The sequence below is a fragment of the Pteropus medius genome, unplaced genomic scaffold, assembly GCF_902729225.1.
Source record: "Pteropus medius unplaced genomic scaffold, Ma_sr-lr_union100, whole genome shotgun sequence".
Lineage (NCBI taxonomy): Eukaryota > Metazoa > Chordata > Mammalia > Chiroptera > Pteropodidae > Pteropus > Pteropus medius.
Genome location: NW_024340696.1, coordinates 21,223,559 through 21,245,163, shown reverse-complemented (window position 1 = coordinate 21,245,163; position 21,605 = coordinate 21,223,559). Strand labels below are relative to the sequence as shown.

The window sequence follows — 21,605 nt, the reverse complement described above, 5'->3', positions numbered from 1 at the left end:
TTTCTGCAGGAGTTGTTGTTTTTGTTGTTGTTGTTAAGATTTTGATAAAAGTAAGCAAACCAGGAAAAAGAAAGGATATCAGGATTGCCCATGGAAAATATGGGGATAAAATTGAGTACATAAAATTTTCCATGACCGATTGACATTTTAATTATTGTACCTTATCGTTCTCATTTGATATGTGAATATCGTTGGCCTTAGAAAGCATTGCTTCGAGCATTTTCCAAGCTGCAGCTCTGCTAGTTGATTGAAAAATGTACCACTACCTTCATAGAACATCAGCATGACCTTGTGTTCTATGTGTGGGACTCAGTGGCACTAGCTTTTACTATAAACTCAGCTCTGCTCCTATTTTAGTATAGGGCCTTAGGCATGTCACTTAACCCCTGATGTCTGAGTAAAAATAACACCTTGTAAGACTGGGACATTAGTGTTAATATTTATAAAGTAAACAACTATTTGAGGACTCAAGGAGGTAGGTCTTAGTATCCTCATTCTTAGCAGTTATTTTATTCCCTTGTTTTATCATAGTCATTTAACTCTAAAGTTTTTTTTATTCTCTGTATTTTATAAATATAAAATATTTATAAATTCTCTGTAATTTATAAATCATATAAATATACCTTTTATATGATCCATCATTTCGATTATGAATACTCTACTTTTGACTACCGATGTCCTAGGGAATCTTTCACAAAGATAAAAAACGTAGTTGTTATACTAGTAATTTACTCTGACTTGAAGTCAGAATGTACAATACAGCCTGCCTTGTCTCCTCTTATTTGAAGTTATATGTGAGGGCTATTTGTGTCAATTTGGGGTTTAAGATATTTTTGTCATGATTCCTTTTAATATTTTAAGTTACTAGCATTTCCATTTCCATTCTACCCCCAAAAAAATAAAATAAAAGTAAAAATTTCTGTACATATCTCATTTTTTAGATCTGCTTAAAATATTCTAATTTGTAAGTTGAACAATTCTGGAATTGATTATTCGTGCCATTTACTTTTGAGAGCCTCTTCTTGATCATGTTAACTCTAAAATATATTTGTAAAATTTCATAAATGAGGTGACATACTTTCTGTACCAGATATACCAAAGAAAAACTTCATGTGAGCATTTATGGAAAAACTGTAAATAAGTATCAAAAATTAAAGTGACTTGCCTAAATTTTCCAAATTTGATGGCAAAGCCAGAACTGATAGCAAATGTCTGGTATTTTGATTAGCTCTCTGCCCCACACTGTTTTTTATCAAAAGACAAAGTGGTTGATATTCAGAGAAGTTAAATAACTTCATTAAAAGTGATTTGTTGAGGCAGTCCATGCTGAAACCAAATGGTGATGCCAGCACTTTAAATCCTGCCCTAATATTTCTGATCTTTTCTAAGACATTTCGTAAGTCTTTACATTAAAATCGTCTTTATTTAAATGAAAACTATCTAAATGCAATAATAAGCCAAATAGAAAAATGATTTCCTTGTCCTATAAAGATGGATTTAAAATTTGTACTGTGGGTTAGTCAGAATTTGTGCTGTGTGTTAGTCAGAATTTGTTTTAAAATATAAGAACTTCACAGGAATTTCCACTTTTTTTTAAACCAAGAATTCCCACTAGACCATGAATAATATTTTTAATTAATCCCTTCTTTTCAATATATACTCAGATCACCTCCCTTTAATTACTCTAGTTTCCTTTCAGCAGTCTGCCTGTAATTACTTTAACCAATTTCTAAGAGAGATCCATTAATATGGTTGATATTTGTAACTGCTTTATTATATCACTCTACAGTGTCCAGTTGATATCCTGTTTGTCTTTTTTGTATCAACTGCTTATGATCTTTCTCAAGGCTTTTAAATACTAAATAGACCAATGAATTAACCATTTACTTCCCTCACATTCTTTCCTAAAACTACAGTAACTGGAAATAATGGGGGAAAGATCAGATTTCTGATACATTCATAGGGGGAAGGAGAATGCCATCATAATTATAAGAAGACCCTATAATAAAGGGTATATGCATACTCGAACAACCTGTGCATATGTTTACTATTAAAATACATATACACCCATTTTATGATCTTCTTTCATTCTTGAAGGTTTACCTTCTCCACTTAGGTTAAGTTCTTGTCTTTTTTCACTAGTTAATCACCACTACCACTAATGGAGCTCCCCTGCAGATAGCCTTTGTCCATCCCACTGGTCCTTTTTGAAAAGCTTCAAACTTCTAGCAGCAACAGGCAATCTCAGAGGTTTTTTGCCCTACAATATGGAACTACCAACTCCTCAAAAGATAGCAGACATCTCCTTTTTACTCTTGGGAAAGAGTGTAAAGTTCTATATTCTGCATACCAAAACACATGTTTATATAGATTGAAAGCATATCCCATTGCCCAAATGGAAGTAGGCAAAGGTAAACCAGGGTACCTAGCTTGATGATAATCTATGTGATCTAGTGCCTAAAAAGACCTTTAAGGAACTATGTTCTGCTAGGTAAGTTTCCATTGTTTTGTAAATTCTTGCATCTAACTTTAATAGAATCTGTCGTTTTATATTATTTTCCTTAATGCCCAAGTCTTTTTGAACTACTGAGATTCCAGTTTTTCTTCTCTTTCACACGTGGGATAATGTGTAGTTCATCTACTACTCACAGTAATGTGGTCTAATAGGCTTGATAAATTGTCACAAAAAGTACTAGTCAAAAATTAACAAGCTACATATATGGGGGGGCATGAATAAATGAGTTAGATTTGTATACTTTCCTTCATTCAGAGAATCTTCTTAAATCTGCAAAAACAAATCCTTCAAAGTTTATTGGTGGGGTTGTCATTGTGCCCCAACTTCAAAACAACAATATGCCCTCTGTATCTCTAACAATTTCTGATAAAGTGTATTATATTTCAAATAACTAGTATTATATTTTTTCTATAACCATCAGCTGTTCTGTAAACACATTGCATCTTCAGTCTATTTTTAAAAGTATTTTAACTGATAAACTTAACTGATATGTATATATATATATATATATATATACATATCTTAAGTTTACCTTTGGGTACAATAAGCACAGGCTCAGTGGGTTTCCAATGAAGAATGTCAGTGTCAATTAAATGAACAAGTTTTAGAATCATAGAGTCGAATACAGTTAGCAGTGAAAATAGTCCAGATATTGCCAAGCTTAACAAAAGAAGTACTTGGTCAAATCCTTAATCTATTACTTATAAGAAATATTTTGATATAACAAATGGTAGGTAAAGTCTTCTATATAGTCTTAGTTGAATCCTTTCACATTTTTAAATGCTTATAGTTAGACCAAATGAAAAGATTATCTTTAAGTGGAGAATATAGCAAAATAGGCTTCAGAAAGCATCTTCAAATTATTTTGAGAAAAAGATGGGTGAATTATATATATATATAAATCAATAATTTTTAGACTTCCAAAATTGAATTATACATGTTTGCAGTCCACAATTTGAAGAGTTAATTTCTGTACCTTCGGTCTTTGAAAAATCCTAAAATGAAACTCACATTAAGGTTTTGAATATATATGTTTCAAGGAGTAGTAACTATGAGCATACATTTGGAGGATTTTGTGTCATCCAAGGTATGCTGGAACCTTATCAATAACTATTTATAATGCCACTGACTGTTAAGGTGACTGGGGCATGATTCTTGGCACATCGTAGATCTCAATATATCATGGGTAAACAGGATGAATAAATATTTCACTTTTTCCTTTTTAGTTCTTTCTTAGGAGAGGATCAAAAGGGAGATTTATTAAGTGTGGATTCTCACATTGTTTTTAAGATTATCTGCCAAATCTGAACTGTCTACCAACAAATATAGTCTGTTGTAAACATTAGTGTGACCTTATCAAATTCATAGAGGCGGGGGAGTCTAATTCAGGCTGCTTTCCTGGCCAGACTGCCAGAGCTCACATCTTGCCATAGGAGCCCGGCGAAGTTTTATTAATGGATGAATACTTAAAAACAAAGATCACACTATGGTGCAGATTCATCATCCAGTATCAAAACTGCATTTTAATTCCCCAGTAGAACACCCAAAACACCACCTAAAACAAAGCGCCACCCCACTCCAGAAGCAACACAGAGCTGCTGCATTCAGCATTTCCAAAACTAACACAAATGTGTGGGTTTTGAGGTGTTAAACACCTTTACTTACTCTTGTGGATTTATAGGCAATCTCCCTTCAAGGACTATAATGTAATTTGGAAGGCTGTTTCCCCCTGGGTGACTCTACCTGTAAGCTTTTGTATGACAATTTGGTGATGGTTTATTGATGATATGATGCTATTATGAAGGATCCTTCTACCCCCAGCTCCTCTCCTCATACCCACATAACAACCCTTTTCCCGGTTGGGGCTGTAGGAAATGAGTAATGCTTAACCCATTTGTGTGATCAATTCACTTAAGCAGCTACTGTGAAATGTTAATCACAACTTTAATTTGTACTGCATTAGCATTTTGATTAACTTGTAGGCTTGCTAGCGCACTTGAAGCGCTTTTACTCATAGTTACAGCTCGGAAATGACTTTTTGATTAATTAAGTTTGTTAGACAGCAGCTGAGCTTCCTGAATGCTAACCTTCTGGGGGTAAAAGTTCAGGAGAAAGTTACTGTGAACAACTGTTGCTATTGAAAAAGATTCTTATAAATGTACTTAAAACATTTTAATTATTGACAAAATATTGTATCATTACTTACAACTGACCTGAACCTTTAAAGGAGTGTGCCTTTCTGCCAAGAAAGCTTTTTTCAGGTTTTCCCATCATTGTAAAACTTCTGGGAGCTCTTGAACTAAATAGTTTATTTCCTAGCAGATGTCTAACAACTAATGTTTTAACAGGCTGCCTGGGATGAATTTCCATAGTTTATATTTTAGAATTGTTTTAGATTTAAAGAAAAGTTGCAAAGATAGATCAGAGAGTTTCTATATATCCCCCACCCAGTTTTCCTCTCTTATTAGCCTCTTATGTTAATATGATACATTTGTCACAATCGACAAGCTGATTGATATTGATACATTTTTATTAACTAAGGAACATATTCAGAATTCCAGTTACTTAATATCCTTTTTCTATTCTAAGATCTTACTTAAGATTCCACATTACATTTAGTGGTTATGTCTCCTTTGGCCCCTCTTGGCTTTGAATTTCTCAGACTTTCATTATTTTTGGTGACCTTTCCATGGTATTTGGCACTCCCGTGACATTCCGTAAATAACAACTTGAATTTTATAAATTAATGAAAATCTTTTTTTTCTCATTCTGGACTAAATAAATCTATTTCCAAAACTCTGATAGTATATTATCTTTATGGCATTTAATTTGAACAGAAGTAGGAACGTAATCTAACCGTTTCAGCCTTTGTCTGACACTATTTTCGTGTGGTTGTCGTAATCCCTACACTGTCACTAGATTTATTAGGACGATTATCAGGAGATGTGAGGAAAAAGAGAAAAGGATCTTTGAGAAGGAAAAAGAACACAAGGAGGAAAAAGAGAGGGTGCAAGTCATCAACACGCTGAGAGGGATAGAGAGACTGAAACATCATCTGTACTCTCTATATGTGCACACTACAGCCACAGAGTCTTGAAGATATCGAGGACTAAATTCACAGACTTTTCATTTTGGTGTTTTTTTTTGTCTTTTTTTTTAATTAAAGTACAATTGATATATATTAGTTTCAGGTGTACGGCATTGTCACTCGACACCTATATACCTTACGAAGTGATCACCACGACAGTTCTAGTAATCTTCTGGCACCAGAGTTAATTACAATATTATGGACTATATTTCCTACATTGTATATTGCATCGTCATTCACAGACTTTTTAAACTGAAGTTTAGATATGTTTTAATAATGGACCTTAGAGCTACATCTTCTTATCCACCTGAGAATGTGCCTCTTGATATACATTGAATGACATAGATTTTCTTTTAACGTCCTAAGCCAGAAATTCTATTTCCTTGCAATGAAGTTGACGTAATTGGTGGTCACAGTGCTCAGAGTTCCTGTTTTACCCTTGGATTATTTAAATCCAGAATTTAATTGTGTTTGAAAAGATATTTAATGGTTATACATCGAACATTAAGATGTAGTTATAACGAAATGGTAGATTAAAAATAGGTTTTCAACATTTGTATTGACAAAATTTTTAGGTTTTCAACAATTGTATTGACAAAATTTTTTCAGAGACAATTAAACACCTAATAATTTTGTCTGCAATATTTTTTTTTTGTTATGTAGGGGGGAAAGGACAGATGTAAACCACTTTAAATCCTTCTTGAAACAAGACAGGATATATGTAAATCACTCAGAGGTAGTACAGTAAAGTATAATGAGCACATATATAAAATTAGAAAACCAAGTTTAAATCTTCACTTTATCACTTTTTATCAGTGTAAATATCCAGTCACTAAGCTTCTATGAACCTCAGTTTCTCCATCTGTGGAGAGGGAATAGTACTAATACCTACCTTGTATTTGTATTTTAAGGATTAAATGAGAGCTATTTATTAAACATTTTTATAATCCATGTACTACTATACAGATATTTTTATCACACCAAATACGGGATAATGTCTATACAGTTTGACTTTTAACTATATAATTCACTGTTTCACAATAATTTAATGAAGTTTACTTTATTTGATATAAAATACAGAGAGATATGTTGTAAGCTTGCATTTATAAGTATAATCTACAGTAGCAGAAAATAAGAAAAATAAATGTAGATTTGGATAAATCTATCCTTTGCTGAAATAGTAACACCACTATGAAAATATGGTTGAATTTAAATGCTAAGACCAAGCCTGATAAACTTAGGGAATTCTTGAAATCGATTCAAAATAAATTTTGAGAACATGAGGTCTATTCAAGTCATAAAGCATGGCTTTGGCTTCAGCATCCTTACAGTCTAAAAAATTTAAGAGGTTGCCCATTTTCTAAACTTTAATTCTTTTTGTTAGTGAGGGTTAGACATGGGGTTGTTTTTTTTGTTTTGTTTTGTTTTGTTTTGTTTTGTTTTGTTTTGTTTTGTTTTGTTTGTGATGGTGGTAGTGGTCATTGTTTTACCTTTGCATAAAGCCAAATAATTCAGAAGCTCTTGAGTTTTCCATAAATTTCATATGAGGATGAGGTCTGGGATGTGTATTCTCTGTGTACTTCTCTTTGTTTTTTACCCTTCCCTCTCTCCTCATTCATCTCTCCATTCTTCCTCACTCCTTCCCTCTCTTGCCTCTCAGTCCGACATAGGCAGACACACACACCACTCCATTTCTACATTCCCTCTGAAGTTCCTGAACCAGCTCATTCTTCATATTTCTTCAATAAAAAAGTCTGTCTCTGCAGGTCTCTCCAACCACATCTTTCTTCTCAGATTCCTGCTTCTTTTATCCATGTTATGTTTTACTATCAATGTCTTGAAGATATTGCTGGAAACAATCACAAAACATTGCTAGCTGTTTCTATAATTTCTGATTGTTTCTAATAATTTCTATAGTTATTGTTTCTAATAATTTCTATAGCTATTGTTTCAAAGCCATGCTATTGAAACTCACTGCTGTGCTAGTTTTTATTCACATCATTAATTCCCCCCAGTACTTATTACAAATCTTCCCCTGCTCCTTTACAGTGTCTTCTCAGCAAGAGAATCACTTCCAACTTACAGAGATGATTGAGACCCTGTACCGTGTGTCTCAGTGAGTGCAGTGCTATCAGTGGTCATTCTCTTCACTTCAAGTCTTCTCTCTCTTTCCAATGACTGTGTGTGTGAGGTCTTCAGTGACTAGCTGAAGCCTCTCTTTCTGCAAAGCCTTGCCCACAGCAGAAACCTCATCTTCCTCTTTCTTCTCTGCAGCTTATTCTGTACTTACTATATGCTACCTTCTTTTTTGATTTAGGTTTTCCTGCCTCTGACTTCAAGGATGTTACAGTCCACCTGGAAAGACAGAAAGTGATATTATTTTATAATAATAACTAATAATGCAGTATGAGTATGTTGGCATTTTATTGATAAAAGATTAAAGTTTACAGAAGGTAGACGCAAGCTTAATCGATCTCCTTGATTTTTCAGATGAGAAGAACGAGTATCAGTGGTTAAGTGATTTACGTAAGGTCTTACAGTTAAAGGCACAGCACTCTAAGCTGTGAGGGCAAGTCTCTTTCTAGTATACCATGTCACCTTCAAATCAGTATCAAGTATTCCTGAGTCATATGTCTGTTTATACTTCATCCAAACGTATTGTCTGTTTTGTGCAATATCTTTTCAAGAGAGTTTTTCGGAGTTCCATTTTATCTAGTAGCACATTCATCGTAGGATCTTCTATTCTAATACCAGACCCCACTGGAATTCCACACAACCATCCCTGCATCCTGGTTAAAAGCATGCACTTCAGAATCAAGCTCCTCAGAATGTTAATCCCAGCTACACCCATTCACCAGAACTATGTAGCCTTAGGCAAAGCATGTTTGTTTGTTTGTTTGTTTTTACCCCTCTGAGCCACAATGTCTTCATCTGTAAAATGGGTTTAAATTCAGTAACTTACATAAAATGGTTAGCAGAGTGTTTAACAAATAGTATACACTTAACAAGTGACTCATGATTATTTCAGTAGTGCCCCAAGGGTATGTTAGATGCCCTCATCATTTATCCTTTCCTGCCTTTCCATTTCCATATCTCATTTCCAGGTAACCCCCACTTCGTTATTCTCAGCTCTGCTCTAAAGCTGTTCATTTTAACTCTTTTTGGCTGCCTACTTTGTGCCCAGGATTTCTAAGTCCACACTCCTAGCCCATACTCTTTTTTCCAGAGCTCATTTTAACCTGGACTTCTCACATGGTTTCATGTGGCACCTCAGTTAAAATGTGTTCAAAAGCAAACTCATCACCTGATCTTCTATAAATACATAACAGCCTCACAGTTTGTATTAATTATAAGATTTTAAATGTAGATAATTTTATAAACACAGTACTATAAATCATACTTCCATTCTGTCACAACTGGACATGACAAAGAATTCTGAATTAACAATCAATTAAAATTGATTCCACTTAGTTGGAGAAAGTCTCATGCACAGAGTCAGCCCCCATCCACGTTTCCTCTGTACTTAGAATCATCCTAGCTTTGCTTAGTAGGTAGCATGCCAAGTAGAAAGTAGATAAGAGGTAAAGGGCGGTTGAATGTTTGCCTAATATTGACACTAAGCTAGTAAAGAAAGCCCAGAGTTATTTCTCCTCAGTGTACTAAAACAACCTTTTGTTGTTGAGTGTTAGATCTCTGCAAAGGACTTTGAAGTGCCTTGGGGAACTGAGCCATATTTTCTAGCTGTTACCAAAGCCAGCCTCACTCTAGGGAAGAGCATATCAGTCCTTACCTACCAGGAAGACTGCTATAAAAGATAGTGAGACACAGGGAGTCCATCGCAGGCTCAGCCGTGCAGAGGTATGTTGGTGCAAGCTGTCAGGGCCCACAAGCCTCTTTATCTGGACCATTCCTTGGCCTTAGCCCCTTGGTATGTACCTCTAAATAGTAACATAGGCTTGCCCACTCAGACTGAGAACCAAGCCCACATTCTCTAGTTTGTCCTGAACCGCAGGGCCTGTCTTTGGCTTTGTCCCCTGGCTTTTTTGTGATTGCTCTCCTCTCCTGAAGAACTGTTCTGCCTTTTCTATACATCTTCTCCCAACTTTGCACGTGCCCTGTCCCTCCGTGCAGAAATTAACACCAAAGGCCCAAAGGAAGTCCCTGTTAGAAAGAATGGATTGTTTTACAATGTTCTTTTCATTTCGTCATGGAAGAACTTTAAAAATAGGCAGCTTTTTATTGAGATCTGTGTTCCAAGCAATATATTATATACCCTACCTAGTAGATTATCTCATTTTACCCTCATAGCACCCCTATAAGGAGGTATGATACCACTTCTAAAAATGAGAAATCTAGCATAGTAGGATTTGGTTGATTTTCCCAAATTTATGCATAGTAAGTGGGACTATATTTGGATTCAAACTTATGTGTGACGTCAAAGCTTGTAATTTTTTTCCCCTATACTATACTGCCTTTGGCAGATGTGCAATAACTTAAGCAGAATGTTGTTATAATTGTTGTAATTGGATTTTTACTAATATTCTTTCATAAAATGAGTATTTTTTCAGTGCACTATACTAGGGCTAGAGTGACAGAATATTTCCAGATTCTTGCTATCAGGGAGTCTATAGTTTAAAGGGAAGCTGTGTAAACAAAGAAGAACAATAGGATAATGGCATCATGTGTCAAGAGCAGCAAATGTATAAGAGAAGTACCTACAATTCTTCTGGAAGAATCAGGGAGATGTCACAGTAAGAAGTAGCATTTGAGCTAGACTCGAAGGATGAACAGGAATTTCCCAGGTAGATGAGGTAGAGGGAGCAGCACTTGTAAAAAGAAAACATTAAGTAAGGACAAATGTGGGGAAATAGCAGTAATTTAGTACTGCTATCGGAAGGGGCCAGAGTGATATGCCAGGACCAGAGAGGTCATAGGGCATTCATTGACTGGCGTGCAGAGAAGTGTTAGCTTTTGTCCGCTACACAGTGTGAAGCTATTGAAGAAATGACAGTTTTACTTCTGTAAAAATTTACTTTGGTAACATTATAAAATATGGATTGAATGACAGTTTTACTTCTGTAAAAATTTACTTTGGTAACATTATAAAATATGGATTGAAGAAAAATTAGATGAGAATGAAAATAAAGGGATGTGGATAATATTTCAGGTGAGAGTTGGTAAGGGCCTGCACTAAGGCAGTGGTGGGGGAGGGGAGTCAAAGAAAACGGACAGACTAGGGAGCGATTGAGCAGAGATGAGCAACGCTTGGTTCACCACATTTGAGCAGTCACAGGACCTTTTATTGTCCCAGATTCTTGATCTCCTCACCTGCCTTTTCTCTAAATTAAAACAAGATAAAGAATAGTTTTCAATTCATGATATGGCTTTTCATTTACTTCATGTGAGCAATCACTTTGCATGATTTTTTACATTTTCACATCTGGATCATACAATGAAAAATTGTGGGGGACTCTCATAAATTTTATGAAATCTTTCAACTTCATCATGAAAACTTCAAAGTTAAAAACATATGGTTCATCCATCCAACTCTTCTAGTATGTGAGCTTTTGGTCTGGAATTTATTTCCAGTCAAGTTGTAATATAAAATCACAAGTAAAATCACCGTAGTTACTCCACATTACAACTTCTAATATCATCATGATACTGGATTAGATATAATTAATTTCTCTTTTCCTTTTCTCTTCCCTTACAGAACTCAAGAGTTGTGACTTGTGAACTAATCCACTTTTTTTTTATCTGAGGGGTGTTCATGACTTGCCTTGTCTCATACACTTCAAAGAAAGGCAGCATTTGAATCAGCTCTGCAGAGAAATAGGAAGAATAGAAGTGGATTTTCTCTAGATTTATACACATGTACATTTATACATGTATACAGTGATATACACACGTATACATACATATATCTATTGTACCAATACTCAGGCTTTACGATGTATAATTCGTAGACTCATGGGTGCTAAAGACCAGTTTGACAATTCTTTCACATTAACTATGCTATCCAGAAACATCGATCCATTTCCCTGTAATGGATTTGAAAAGACCACACATTAGCTTAGCCAAATGCTTTTAAAACTAGTTTACTATTTGTAAATTAGGGGACACAGAATAGGAAATTCAAAACTTAGAAGGAAAGTGTGTCTGCCTCAATAGTAATAAGTAGTATGGCTGTTAAATTCATTTCACTAAAATGATATACCTTAAAAATTATTTATAAAAAATTTTCTAATAATTTTATATAACTTTTTAAATATTTTATTGTTGGTGAGATATTTATGATACTATGAAAGTGTCATTTTAAGCATTTACGAAGTACATCATATATTTCATACCTTCATCTTTTCATTTCCCAAAACAAGAGAGGACACTCCTAAAACTGTATAAAGTAGTTGCCTGTGATCATGATATTAACTTATGTGTCTTTAAGTCAGCATTCTCCAGAATCTAATTTAATTGAAATAGCTTTGCCTGTGTAAACTTCTCCTTTGTTTAAATAAGATTTCACTGTTTAGTTTTGCCTTAAGCAAATGCAGCATTTGTTTGTCTATAAAACATTAGATTAAATGTATAGACTAATACGAATAGCTTCTCCTCATTCCACATGCATCACTGGCAGTGGCCCCCTTTGCTAGTGTGTGGTATATTATTTTCATTGAAAACCAGGGCTCTGTCTTTAGTCTTCTCTTTGGGAAAAATAAATTTTTTGGCAAGGATACCTCCTGTCGCCTTACCACTATTGATTTTAAATTTGGAAAAGACAACCTGAGATTTACTCTTTAAACACGGCTGCTAATGCCCTTGATACAGTGAATTATATAGGTATTTGCTCTCAAAGTACACTGAGTTTTTCTTTGTTTTAATAGTGGGTACCAGCATTATCTAGCTATCTTTGCTGCCCTAAAAAAGCTAAATATTTAGCACTTTGTAGGACATACTGTACAATAAATGCTATTTTCTGGTTTCTATTTTAATCAATAGTAATTTAAAGGTATAATGCTTGGTTTGGGTTTGTTTTTTTTTTAAAGCAGACATCAGATCCACAGTGGGGAGGACAAGTGCCATGATATTCTTGTAACCTGTGCATTTTCCCTGTTCAGGCAATGCTGGATGTGGCTGCAAACCAGGGCTGGCTGGTGACTGTCCTGAATGTCACCAGTCTAATTCAGATGGTGATCCAGGGTCGGTGGTTAAAAGACTCTTCTCTTCTTACAATACCAAACATAGAGCATCACCATCTTCATATTTTCAGGTAATTGTCTTAATTTTCAACATGATTGGTTTTTGTTTCAAAAAATTATTTTCTTTATATTTGTGGTCCCTTGATTTTCAGCTTGTGCCTAGAATATTGTTTTTTTTTCGTTTTCTTTTTCTTTTTCTTTTTCTTTTTTTAGCAGTGAAAATTCCTCTGTTTCCCAGAGGTAGACATGGCCTAGGGATGTTACATTCTTACTTGGAATTCGATCATCTGTCCCAAGCTAAACCATAGTTCATTTCAACCTTCTATTAAATTGTTTTCCACTTGCAACGCAGGATACATTTCTATTTTAAGTGTGTTTATTCCTTTACAATATCAACCTTCATTTTAAAAGATGTTAAAGTGCTTTGTGATCTCAAGCAAAATAAATTTCTGTTATTGCAGAATGGATGTAAGGGATCTGAAATCCATTGTCAAAGGTAAATTGTGCATTTGCAAAATGTCTAAAACTGGGTAGTTTTATATACAGGTAGCTCAAGGTAGAATCTGTACTTAAAAGATGAGTTTAAATTATTGTCAAATTATCTAACCTTTAGGTCCTATATACATGGCTGCAAATATTTTAGCAAGGAAAAAAAAACAGTACATTTTACAAGCAAGTTTGGCAGTGTTGAAATGAAAATGTTTCTATATTTCACACCAGGTTGAGAGATTCTTTGCAGCCGAAATGTTGGTTCATAGTCGTGTAGACAAGCAAAACAATCTGGCTGCAGGTTGCTATCATGCACCCTCTACCTCTTGTCAGCTGGACTAGGAGTGGCCGTCATTTGACGCACCTAGATACAGATGCTAACCAGATCCTCAAAATCCATGAGGTCTCCTCAGGAAGGTCCCTCTATTTGTCTCAAGTGGGTTCCAGAGCAGTTGTTTCCATGGTGCTGAGTCCCCACCAGGGGATGTCCCTGGAAACTAAAAGGCACATTCAGAGAGTGAGCCACACCAGCAGCAGGTGGCACGAGGGAGAAGGCAGAGACCTCATATGTCTGCAGCTCAGTTTTAGGAACCCTTCCAATGATACTAAGAGTTACGAGAGTTAGGTTTCATCAGTAAAGCAGCCACATAAGGATACTACCCCGACACAGCACGCAGGTCTGTTATGGAAGCTGCTGCGGCCTAGGAGATTTGATCCAGTTCTTTACTGTTACCCTGAAAAGTGCTATATTCATATAATTTTAATTATATGTTTCAGTAGAGAGTAAGATTTAGGTGGATTACATTCCTAGGGATCTGGCACTATTTGGAAATCTCACAGATTTCCAGAATGTACTTTTAATTGTGTGTTCCCAACAACTTGCAATGAAAACTTTATTCAAGTAATTATATCAGAGTCACTTAGCTGCATTCATTAAAAACACATCAGGGCTCCAGTCAGTACTTTATCCACATAGAAGCAATAGTGCACTTTAGAACCTTCTTATAGAAAGATACCCACTGTCTGTGAACCCTAAGTATCGTCTGAACTCACATGACTTACACATTTTATATAGTGATGGTGATAGTACCTTGGATTGATACCTTAGAGAAGGCTGGCTAATTTTGAAACTTAGCAACAAAGGCCTTTAAAGTTTGCAGCAATCTTAATTTTTTTAAACTGTTACAATTTTATAAGTGATCATTATCAAAAAATCTCACTTGGACTATGAAAAAAATTATCTGATTGGTATTAATATTATTTCGTAGGAAATGGAGCCCAACTATAAAGGGCCCACGTGCTGGCTGCCATGGCTTCATAGAGTGCCTTCCCGAACTGATCCATGCCTGTGGTGGGAAAGACCAGGTGTTCATCTCCATGATAGATAATGAGCTACCAGACGCAAAAATGAAGCAGGTAAGGCCATCCCTTCCATGTTTAGAGCTCCCTGACTCTGTCTGGGAACTTATACCAGGAATTTTCTAACTTAGAGCATTGGTTACTGGGGTCAGACTCACCTGGATTTAAAATCTGTCCACCACTTCCTAACCGTGATTATGAACGTGAAAACCTTCTACCTGTTTCGTGAAGTTCTTGTAAAAATTAAGCAAGATATTATTATGTAAACTGCTTTATGCAGTTTCTGGTATGGAATAACAGCTCCATAAATGATGTTAAAAATAATGACAGTTACAATAATTAGTAGTAACATTGGCATTATTCAAAGTTGTTTCAGGAGCTTGCTGAGAAGATCTGCTATAGCTTGTCCATCACTAAGCTGCATTACCCAGGAGCGCTTCTCATTTCTTCAGGGTCGTTCTTCTTTTTTTAACACTTGAGTATATTTCCATGCAGTTCCCTCAGTTACTTTTGTATACCCCCACCCTTATTATAATCATTTTATTGTAACTAAATTCTGAAGTATTCCTTCAGATAAACTCCTCACTTACATACCACGTAACTTACATAAAAAGCTAAATCTATGTTGTGAAAGACAATATAGGTCATCTCTCCAAACCTTCCTTAGAAAGGCCAAAATATGAATGAATGATGCCGGAAATATTTGGCATATCTAGACTTTTAAGTCTTAAGCAATTTTACCCTAAACATGTCAAAGTAAACATTCAGGATTTGCAACATAATTAACATATTGACTTGCAAATACAGGTATTAAAATAAACTTCTAAACCATGTCATTTTTTTCCAGTAGAACTTATTTTTGAACAAGACTTGGAAAAAAATATAACAGGCATTAAAGTCTGATTGTTCAATTTCTGTTGAACCCAAAATTGGCACCAAAAACTATTTAAATATTCATAATAAGTGCCTACCTTTCTAACTAAATTACCATCAAAATTATGAATAAAAGCAATATATTTAAATCAAAACAAGGCTTCCGTTAGCAACAACAGATTTCCAACATAGCATACATTGATTTCAAGCCAAGTTTTAGATGTGATAAAAATTAGAACATTGTTATAATTAGTTCAGGGAGAACTCAGAAGTAAACTTACTTAATTTATTTGCATAAATTGCCATTCTGTTATCTTTAAAACCAAATGCAAATTGGCTCAGTCTGATATGATGATGGTTATTTGGCTCAAAAGTGCTTCAATTTGCAGAGCAATCTGGTGTTGGCTCTGCAGTGAGGCGATCCCAGGTAACATACAAATCCTGAATTATTCCAGAAATTAGTATGTTTAAAGCATCAATTTAAGTGCTAATTGCAGTAGTAATGAGAAAAAGCAGTACGACTGTGAGATTTGCATCTTCTACCCCATCAGTATGCCTGGAACGGCTGCTGACTGGCAGAGGATTTGGCTGCTAATTAAATAATTGTATGCATGGCAGTGCTCTTGCCTGATTCAATAGATGAAGATTAATCCTCAGATAAATATGTTTGGCTGGTACTGAAATGTCTTAGCAGTTTCTGTAAAAATAGCTCATGTTTTATATACATATGTGTGTGTGTGTGTACACACACCCCCAACAAATATATGTGTACACATTGAAGATGAAAAATAATAATATTAAGTGCTACAAAAAGGATATAGATATATAGATATATAGGTATATATGCCAGATGTGACTTTTGGAGGCTTTGTAAAGTAAAATTTCAACCAGTCGCTAATAACTGAAAATATATATTAGTAACTAATTTAATGGTACAAGTAAAGAAACAGGAAGGCTTGGTTCATGTGGTAAATGTTACTTGTGTTGTCTCACAAATTTAAATGCTTTACAAAAGTTGTGTATTTAAGTGCCTCCTTATCACTCTTCCACTCTGGTCAGTCTTAGAAGAACATCGAGTGGTATAGCTTCTATACTTGGTAACTATTAGTTCTAGCAAGGGAGAAGCCATCATTTGTTACCTTGAAGCACAGTGTAGAACATTCTGTGGCTTGACTATTTCAAGATCTATTTCACACATAATTTCAGATTCACAAGACAAGTTATAGGATTGGAGTTGGATTGAAAATTTGCATTGGATTTACATTTTTTTAATTCCTAAGGGGTAGTTTGATTCATCAGGGCTACTTCATTTCAATTAGGTATACTCAGCAGCACTAAAGTCTTAGCAAATAGGAAATCAAGCCTATAAGCAAATGTATAGTATATATTAAAGAAATAAAAGGAAAACCAAAACTAAGGTATTCGTGTACTTTTAAAAACTAACAGAAGGGAACAACTGATAAAACAACCAATATATTGAGAAGTTTTCTTGACTGATGGTGATAGTGCCACGTAATTGTAAATGATAGAAAAAGGTGACAGTTAATTATCTGAGGACATCAAGTTTATCTTGTTACATTCTTTCCATAGATTTGGGAATTCATTCATTTAACAAAGATGAGCAGTTACTATTTGCATACAGATATTTTACAAATATCTTTCAATTTAAAGAATAAGAATAAAATTGGTAAAATATTCTCTATCCTTTTAATATGTTCATTTTATTTGATAACTTTAATATTAAAAGTATTATTTGTTTCTAGAAGGAACCCTAGACTTATAAGGTTCTTTATGATATACAGAAATGTAGAAATGTTTTCCTTTCAGAATAAATTTGGAATATGGACCAAAAAAAAAAAACATTTTGTACAGTAAGTCATCAATGGATGATGCTGACTGACGTCAACAATTGCATCACATTTTTTAATTTACTTTTATATCTCCAAGTAATGCCCTCTACCTTAGAAGTCAATAAATATTAGAATAGATATTTCTCGAAAACAAACCAGCTCAACAGCAAACATTTTTAAACTTATTTTTTAGTATAATCAGTAGCCACTCAGTATCGAGGAAAAATTTACAATAATGTGGTCACAAGTTTAGATAATAATTAATTCTTTTTTAGTCGCTTTTGAAAGGACTTTGAACTATAAAGACCAAAAGCACACTATTTTTGCACATAAATAAGTACAAGAAAAACTGGAATATCTGAACAAGAGCTATGGATTGTATCAATGTTAATATCCTGGTATTAATAATGTATTTAATTTTGAAAAATGCTTCCATTGAAAGAAACTGGAGAAATGATACACAGGACCTTTTCGTATTATTTCTTACAACTACATTGAATCCAGACGTAATCAAAACAAAGATTTTTTTTTTTAAGTACACTATTTCCTAGTTGATCACTGCATTCAAATTAACCATTTCTTTATCATCTTTTCTTCTTTTTTTTATTCAGGCATGGAATTTCATATCTCGCTTGCCAGTGATAGATGTTGGCTTAAGTGTTAAAGGCTGGTGGGATGACTCTGTGGAAGGACATAGTGAACTCTCTATCACAACTCTGACCTCAGACAAACGAAACGACAACAGATGGATCAAATTGCATGCTGATCAAGAGTATGTGCTTCAAGTCAGCTTGCAGAGAGCCCACATTGGGTTCCACAAGGTATAGTATTTGGTTTCCAGTCTCAAATGCTTCACACCAGATACCAACATGCGCTACCACACACATATCTTTTACATTACTAATGCGTTCGTGTCATTCATGAATCCCTCTTTCTCAACTGGCCTTAAGCCGCAAGTCCACCTTCTGAAATTATGTCACTTCTCCCCATGTGCCATGTTTCAACCCCAGAATATCCACCTTACATGATAATACGTTGCCAGGAGTGCCGTTCTCAAAATATGGCCAAAGACTCCATCCAGCATAATATCCAGGAGGGTCTTTTAGAGTGCAGATTCCTTGGCCCTCCTCCAGACCGACTGCATCAGAATCTCAGGGGGAGGGACCTCAGAATATGTACTTTTACCCCAGCACCACAAATGACTTTTTAAGGACATTAAAGTTTGAGAAGCACTGCCCTAGAAGCGCTTGGTTATACAGGAGCCACACTGGGCTAGATATAGAGGAAAGCAAAGCTTTACCACTTTGCTCCATGCATTTGAATAAGACACTAAGCTTTTCTGCACCTCAGTTGCTACATTTGCCTGCTTCCTTCATTATAACGCATATGAGAAAGCTTTGTCAATGTTCATACAGGGCAAAAATTTACAGTATTTTTATTTTAAATTACTGTGCTTTTTTCTGTTGCCTGTGACAAAATTAATCAAACTTAATTATTTGGACCTCTGAGACTATTAGTACATAACAGGTGAGCAGATTGGGTTTTAGTACCATAATAATTGAAATAAAAAAGAATTTATTTCCTCTTTAGCCCAGTGGAGTCCAGGGCTTTCCTATATCTAGAATAAGCCCACAGAAGTGAGGTTGTCGTTCATTAGTACTGTCTCCTCTGTTTTCGCACGTAAAATGGTCAGTAACTTTCTATTGTTACAACATCTTTTCAGTACTGTGCCTTCAGGTCTCATCACATTTGACTTCTAATTCTAAAGATCACTTTGTAGAAGTATGAACTGATTGGCCTCAAGCATTTCAGAGGCTTTAATATGAGCATTTTTAGATGACTTAATATATCCCAACATACCAAAAAAAAATAGTAATAAACATTGATTCAGATAAAATCATGGGGAAAAATGAAGTTTTTTTATCTTAATATTATGACTTAAAAATTGGATTCAATCATGCCAGAACTCTAAATTTTGTTTCTAAATACTGTAAAAATACATTACTCGCTGTATTTTTAAAATGCCTTAAGTGAAACATCTCTCTCTAGAATACTGAGTGAAGTTGGATTGAGAACATGTCATTATTAGAACGTGTCATTATTAGTACATTTTATGCCACAAAGTCATTATCCTAAAGATTAGCTAGAATAATCTTATAATTTGTAATACTGATCTAAAATAAAGACTTCAAGTGCTGTCATTATGGTGATAACTAATCTTGGATTGTGGTAATTAATATATCTTACAAATTGCTTGGCTTATAATTTCCCATTCCTCAGAGAAAGGACTTTTTAATATTACCATATTAGAATGGGTGCTTTTATATGTGCATTTTATTCTTGGGTTGAGGGAAGGTGTTTATATGATATAGTGCTTATTTTGAAATTCCAACTCTAGTCTTAATTGGCTTTTTTTCCCTAAGTATCAGTTTCTTGTGAATAAGTCTTTGGAAGACTTGACTAACATGGTCGTATTTCAATTTGTTCATCTGCAAATGGGATATTAATATCATTTATAAGAATTGTGCAAGAAATTACTAAATTGATATCAAGATTCAGGGCTTTCTGTTCTAAATGAGCCAAAATAGTCTGGTGGTTAAAACCATAAAGTAGTGTTTTAAAGATTTTGAAAAAAAGATAGTGATAACATATCCAAGACACCAAACCAGGAAATTTAAAACATCCCAGATAGATATACTGCACTGTGTAGCTTTATGGCCTTCAAGTAAGACACCATAACCTTTTAAGCACAACCAAGTGGTATAGAAAGTCTAGAGATTATTAATGCTTTATCTTTTTTTTTTTTTTTTTCTGGTTCACAGGGAAAGCAAGACAGCCATGCAGTTGCTCCTCGATTTCCCAAATTAAAAGATGAAGGGTGGTTTTTGATATTGGGAGAAGTGGATAAGAGAGAACTTATTGCTTTGAAAAGAGTAGGGTACATTCGAAATCATCAGAACGTTTCCATCTCTTTTTATACTCCCGAAGTACCTGGAAGGTAAGCAGAATCTTACTAAAATTCTGAAAGAATGAAATATGACCATGCTTGAAAAGGCAGTTTTACAGTTTTGTCTCTTTTTGTATTTTAGGTACATCTACACACTGTATTTCATGAGCGACTGCTACCTTGGCCTGGACCAGCAGTATGACATTCATCTCAATGTCACACCAGCGAGCATCTCTGTACAGGTTAATGAGGAGGTCTCTGATGCCTTGGCTGACCTGAAAGTGAAGTAACTGGGCCCAAACAATTCATTGGAAAGAAGTGGATAAAAAGTCTGGCTGTTCAGGCATCAGACAAGTAATCAGACAAAGTCGAATTACTTGGTGTTTACCTTGATGGAATCAACTTCTAACCTCAAGACACCCAGGAAATAGACAGTGGCTGCAGTCAATTTCAACACCAGTTAGCTGCAGTGGGTGGCCTTTTAACAAATATTGCCTTTTATAATGTTGTTTTCATGGGTTTTCTGACATGTAAAATCAATACACATGTAGGAAAATCCTTCGATCCGTATATTGAAATGATATATAGGAATTATCAATCAAATTTTACATCACACAATGTACTGTTTACAAGAATATTAGTTTTTTTTTCTACGGAAAACTATAGTGAGGCGTGACAGTGTTAGAATTTGTAACAGATTTCTAACCCTGCAGCATAAAATATATGAGATATCTATATGGCAGCACACAATGTGTCTTGCTAGTAACATTTATACTTTGAACACATGTAGAAATCACTTAAAGAATTTCTTACAGTCGTAAATGTTAATAATATATGATGTATTACATTATAGAGCTCAATGATGATAAAAAAAGACTATACTGATCTTAGAAATGTAGATACTGTAACTAATGGAAATAAAATATTTAGAGTGCCACTTCAAGACAAGCTGACTCAGTTATTCCTCTTGCTTTTTTTCTATTATATTATTCTTCTTTTCATTCCCTTATACTTCAAAACCTCGCTTTTGCTTTTTTTCTGATATATTTACGCAAAGAGAGAAATGCGGTGTAATTCATGCTGTAACATGTACAGATCATATAGTACAATTCCGTGTCTTTATATTCTCCAGGATGGATCTGAGACAAACAAAATTTTTGACAAGTACACGTAAGTTTGCACTTAGGATAAAGGAAATTTCTCTATGTCCAATTTTCATCTTGAAAAATGCTTTTTTCAACCTAAAAAGTTGTTATAATTCAATGTCCATAGAATATATATTCTAGTG

The 21,605-nt window shown here is 34.7% G+C and overlaps 1 protein-coding gene across 1 annotated transcript in view; it reads left to right on the top strand.

Moving 5' to 3' along the window:
* The window catches only part of ASCC3 (activating signal cointegrator 1 complex subunit 3), a 261,881-nt gene extending 240,619 nt beyond the window's left edge, over positions 1-21,262 (top strand). The window contains exons 38-42 of the mRNA XM_039869401.1: positions 12,719-12,870; positions 14,557-14,704; positions 17,982-18,191; positions 20,193-20,368; positions 20,460-21,262. Of these exons, the coding sequence (XP_039725335.1) occupies positions 12,719-12,870; positions 14,557-14,704; positions 17,982-18,191; positions 20,193-20,368; positions 20,460-20,607 (834 nt within the window). The 3' untranslated portion in view covers positions 20,608-21,262. The remainder of the gene's footprint in view (positions 1-12,718; positions 12,871-14,556; positions 14,705-17,981; positions 18,192-20,192; positions 20,369-20,459) is intronic.
* The last annotated feature ends 343 nt before the right edge of the window (positions 21,263-21,605 follow it).